Below are 5,870 nucleotides of genomic sequence, written 5' to 3' on the forward strand. Positions count from 1 at the left end.
GATTTCTGCTTTCAACAGGTCAGTTGAGAGTTTGGGGATTTTCTTTATTAATATTAATTACAGACTTACAATCAACAGTATAATAAGTTATACATTGTCCTCTAATCTGTTTCATAAAAATGTACACTTTACATTTTTTTTATTATCAAATCATGATTTAAATGTTCACACATACAGTAGGCCTATACTGATAGTAAAAAATTAAAATAATAATTTCTACACGCAGTGTAAAAATGCGTACGTAGAACTGTCATATCTCGTAAAATATATTTCATTTTGAAATATAGTTTTGTAATTATGGCTTTAAAAAAACTTTAACAAAAGTCCCTTGGCATATCCTTATTATTAGGTTATAACGTTTTTAACTAAATAACTGCATAGGGGGGGGGGCAGCATAGTGGGTTTGAACCTGTGTCACATATTGTAAAATCCCGATGTTAATCTAACCAAATGGACCCTTATGCCAGTCCGTTGTGCTCCATTTACTCTTCCCAGAGTTAAATTAACATTAAGGATTTTAAACGTGCACATATAGACACCTTGTTGCCTCCATCACATTATGTGTAAATATTTCCCTTTGGGCCCGGTGCATTCACCTCATCCCCAGAGGAGAGCTGCTACGGCATTAAGCTTATATAGTGTTCAGAAAGAAAAAGAAGATTGGAGTCTCCACACATGAGGGAATTGAGACACACACACACACACACACACACACACACACACACACACACACACACACACACACACACACACACACACACACACACACACACACACACACACACACACACACACACACACACACACACACACACACACAATCACATGCAGTCAACAATACACTGGTCTGTATAGGCAGTAGTGGTTCTCAAAGTGGGGTCTGGGGACACCCAGGGGTCCTTGAAGCATGGGGTTCCAAATTGTATTATTTTATGTTTTGAATAATAATTTTGAAAGAAATAAGTAAAAAGACAGACACAAATCTTCTCTGGGGGTCCCTCTCTGGCACAAAATATTTTCTCATGGTTGTCCGCGGTCAATATACATTTCAATATGTGGGTCTTTGACATGATTCTTTTATAGAAACACTGCTGTAAGGAACTGTATAATATTTGGTGTCTGTAGGAATCAACCATATACCAACCATATCAACCATATGTGTGACACAGTTAATACACTTAACCATCTTAAACCCTCTAGTCTCAGTGAACTGGAATTGAGTTACAACCGTGCTCTGACCACTTTTTTTCCCATCTACCAAATCTCTTCACCAAAAATAGCCGATCTACAAGCTCAACCCCCCTCCCCCCCTCCACCAGAATAGGCATGCTGGGGTTCAAGTGGTTAATAACATATAGGAACTCTCTTAATTCTCTCTTAATTTTCAGCAGTGATTTAGTCGTCTGTATATAGGAACAGAATTTGTTTCATTCATTTATCGGCAGTGTGATACAGTTACAGGAATCCAAGTCTTACACAGTGTTCTGTAGGGTATAATATACCGTAACTGTATCAGCGGTGTGCTATAGTTCAGTGGTTTTCAAAGTGGGGTCCGGGGGACCCCCGGGGGTCCTTGACGGGCGGCAAAATTATTTAATATAGCATCAAAATCAGTTCGACCACTTAAACCCTACATCAGCCATTTGAAAATAGCCAATACAAGCTCACATTTTTTGCAACATTTTAACTGCACAAATCTTAGTATGGGAGTCCCTGTCGCAGAATATCTTCAGATGGGGGTCCGTGGCCGAATATACATTAATTTGGGGGTCCTTGACATGAAAAGATTTGAGAACCACTGATATATTTAATACATTTAATTATTGATGCATGCGACTCCGCTGGTCCTGATTTGAGATGTGGTGAAAATAGCAGATCTACAAGCTCACAACACGTTGTGAGCTTAGATATGTAAATTAATAAATTGTTAATGTCCAAAATAGAGACACCCGGATGAAAGTGGTTAGGTCGTAACTGAAAAGTAACAGTTTTGGCAGTGATGATATATAATATTCATGATTTTATTAACATTATGTGTATGTAACATCTATGGCTGTGTTACATGTTTATGTTTATATGACATATACTTTGTCTATGGTTATATAACATATAATATTACATAATTGTATACAGGATTATGATTATAGTAAGGTTTCATGAGTTGATGTGATCTTCAGTATATCTAAATGAATAATGTAACCATCTTTCATCCTTGTACTCAATTGGTTGATTATAATTGTACTTGAGACCAGAGACAGTAGGAAAGCTGAGACAGTGTAGGAGAGATATACAGCAGGAAAGCTGAGAGGTTGATGTTGTAGGAGAGACAGAGAGGACAGTTGAGATGAAGACAGTATAGAAGAAAGCTGAAAGGGATGAAGACAGTATAGGAGAAAGCCGAAAGGGACACAGTGTAGGAGAAACAAACAGAAAGCTGCGAGGGAGACGGCATAGTAGAGACAGACAGTAGGAAAGCAGAGAGGTAGACGTGTAACTTCTTCTTCTAATAATAATAATAATTATAATAATAATAATAATAATAATCATAATTCTAAGTCTAACTCTAAGTCTTAGAGGAACGGGAAAAGGAACGAAGAAAAATAAGCAGGTGTAGTGTAATGGTGAAAGAATGACTGCGTAATGATGAGGCTGACAGCCAGCAGCACATATTGCGTTTTCAGTCAACTCCCTCCACACACTGTGAATGTTGTGTCATTTCAGCATTGTATTAGTCAATAAATAAGACCATGGGTATGTGATAAACAAATTATCGCCGAGCATTTGTTAAGCCTCATAAGGCTTAAGCCATCTTGGTCCTGGTTGATAATCTATGTATATTATAATAAGAATTATTTTCTTCCACTCTTCCTTAATTTCTGTCTTTCCATCTCTTTCCACAGGTTGCTTCCCAAAAACTTTTTTTCCCCCCATTCCTGGTCTGGAATTGACCTTTCTTCCCGGACCTAACAACATCACCATGACAACCACGGCAGGTGCCTACCAGCAGGACTCACCCCTGACCCCTCCCAGACCGCCCCACCCTCCCTCCTCTCAAATGAAGCCGAACCAAGTGGGCCAGGTGGTCCTGTACGGCGTTCCCATCGTGTCCCTGGTCATCGACAGCATAGAGCGCCTCTGCCTGGCACAGATCTCGAACACGCTGCTAAAGAACTACAGCTACAATGAGATCCACAACCGCCGCGTGGCGCTGGGCATCACCTGTGTCCAGTGCACCCCCGTCCAGCTGGAGATCCTGCGGCGGGCGGGCGCCATGCCCATCTCGTCTCGCCGGTGCGGCATGATCACGAAACGCGAAGCGGAGCGCCTCTGCAAGTCCTTTCTGGGGGAGAACAACCCGCCCAAGCTGCCGGACAACTTCGCCTTCGACGTGTCCCACGAGTGCGCGTGGGGCAGCCGCGGTAACTTCATCCCGGCGCGCTACAACAGCTCCCGGGCGAAGTGCATCAAGTGCTCGTACTGTAACATGTACTTCTCCCCAAACAAGTTCATCTTCCACTCCCATCGGACCCCGGAGGCCAAGTACACCCAGCCAGATGCCGCCAACTTTAACTCCTGGCGCCGGCACCTGAAACTCTCTGAAAAAGTGCCTCCGGATCACCTGGTGTTCGCATGGGAGGACGTGAAGGCGATGTTCAACGGAGGCAGTCGGAAGAGAGCCCTCCCCTCCCACTGCATGGGACCCTCGAAGACCCACCCTGGCTCCGTGATGCCTCACATGATGGGTCCAGACCTGGGCGGTCAGAAGAGAGGCCGGTTCGAAGAAGACGAGGAGCTGGACGGAGGAGGTCTGTCTCCCCATAAGACGCCGCGTAGCTACCCCGTCATCCCGGTCCCGAGCAAAGGCTTTGGCATGCTGCAGAAGTTCCCTCCCACCTCCCTGTTCCCCTCCCCTTACTCCTTCCCAGCCTTCGGCCTCTGCCAGCAGAAGAAGGACGACAGCGAGGTTTTACCGGGGCAAAAGGGAGCCGGGTTGTCCGGCCTGTTGTGGCCGGGCCGTAAAGACACCTTCTACCCTCCTTTCTGCATGTTCTGGCCTCCCAGAGCCGCTGGAGGGATCCCCGTCCCCACGTACCTCCAGCCACAGCCCAGCGCCCTCTCCTCGCTAGCAGACAACTCCTCTCTCCGCCAGGCCTTCCTGGACCTGTCCGACCCCGGTGAGCCCGTTGGCGCCATGGCCGGGAACGCGGTCGGAGCAGGAATGGCCGGAACCGGTGGAGCGACGACACCTAGATCCGGGCTGTTCGATCCCGAGTGCCCGGCGGTAACTACCGACCTCCGCCCTGTGACGTCCGAGGGGTGGCTGAAGCTTCTCGACGCCCCGACCCTCCAGGCCCGGAAGCCGAGCTACGGCTCTGCCTTCCGGCCCGTCATCAAAGACGCCGAGAGCATCGCCAAGCTACACGGCACCGGGGGAGGAAGAGGAGGAGGAGTCAGCGGGGCGTCGGACGAGGAGTTCAGGGTCGCGGCGGCGCTCGGCAGGTCGGAACGCCACCGCCGCCTGTCGCCCAGCAGCAGCTGCAGCTACGGCAGCGACAGCGGTGGAGAAGGAGAGGGCGCGGGCAGCGAGGAGGAGGGGGAGGAGGTGGACGTGGAGTCGTCAAAGCAGGAGGAGGACGAGGAGGCGGGGAGCTTCGCGAACGGCCTGTACCTCCCTCCGCCTCCTGCGCCGCTGGGGGAGAGCGGAGGAGAGGAGAAAGGGAAGGAAAGGAGAGGATGTGTGGCCGCCAGCGGGGACCCTTTTCCCACCGCCTCCCCTCCACCCTCCTCCTCCTCTTCCTCCTCTTCTTCTTCTTCTTCTTCGGACCCCACCCGGCAAGATTCCCCCCTTCCTCCCAGCCTCCCATCATCGTCATCCTCCCCTCCTGCCGGCCTGTCGACTCTCCCTGCCGCCGCGACTCCGCGAGACGACCCGGCTTACAAAAAAGTAAATATCTCCCCCAGGCCCCTTTAGCTAATTATTATTTAAATGGCGGCTGATGTGATCTGCATAAGCAGATTGATAGGCTGGGGTTTCCTCTCTCCCTGTAGGAGCTGGCCTCTGATCCTGGATAATAGGAACAGGAACGCTATACAGCGTTGGTTAATATGGCCGCCTTCGTGTTTGTTCTCCTTCTGTCATCACAACCCTGTTAGGGCAGCGCTAATCGTTAACCTGTCAACTCAACACAATAACTAGACCTCAGAGAGAGAGAGGGAGAGAGAGAGAGAGAGAGAGGGAGGGAGGGAGAGACAGAGGGAGAGAGAGGGAGAGGGAGAGAGAGGGAGAGGGAGAGAGAGGGAGAGGGAGAGAGAGAGAGAGGGAGGGAGGGAGAGACAGAGACGGAGAGAGGGGGGCAGAGGGTGACACAAAGATGCAAAGCAACAACACTAATAATAACAATAACACATCTGCATGATGTAAATCAATGGAGATCAGAGACAGTAAGGCTGCATACATAAGGACTTCCCTGCTTAGAAACAGTAGCAGAATAGTTGTAGCAGAACAATTTTTAAAGACACACGGAACGGGATGATATACAATTCTGAGTAATAAAAAAAAGGAATTATAAAGGCCCAATCCAGAATTGTCATTATATAAACATAAACATGCATTCATGATGAGGTCTGACTTCTCTCCTCTCCTCTCCTCTCCTCTCCTCTCCTCTCTGCGTATAGCTCCATAAGAGCAGAGATGAAGGTCTCCCTGCCTACGCCACCAAAGACTGCTCCAGTATCACTGGTAAGATCACATCTAACAGTTGTTTTGTTTTGTATTCATCACCAGATCAGCCATTCATTACCATACAATACATTAGACTTGGGAGTTTTCTCACATACAGTACACACATATACAAAATACCACAACAATG

General features: G+C 47.8%; 1 protein-coding gene across 1 annotated transcript in view; it reads left to right on the forward strand.

Annotated features, from left to right (window-relative positions):
- Window positions 1-3,055: 3,055 nt before the first annotated feature.
- Window positions 3,056-5,870, forward strand: part of skor2 (SKI family transcriptional corepressor 2) — a gene marked incomplete at both ends in the record, with an annotated part of 9,813 nt that continues 6,998 nt past the window's right edge. Inside the window, 2 exons of the mRNA XM_080419434.1 lie at window positions 3,056-4,945; window positions 5,677-5,740. Coding sequence (XP_080275560.1) covers window positions 3,056-4,945; window positions 5,677-5,740 — 1,954 coding nt within the window. The remainder of the gene's footprint in view (window positions 4,946-5,676; window positions 5,741-5,870) is intronic.

Source organism: Gymnoscopelus braueri, assembly GCF_963280865.1.
Source record: "Gymnoscopelus braueri genome assembly, chromosome: 22".
Lineage (NCBI taxonomy): Eukaryota > Metazoa > Chordata > Actinopteri > Myctophiformes > Myctophidae > Gymnoscopelus > Gymnoscopelus braueri.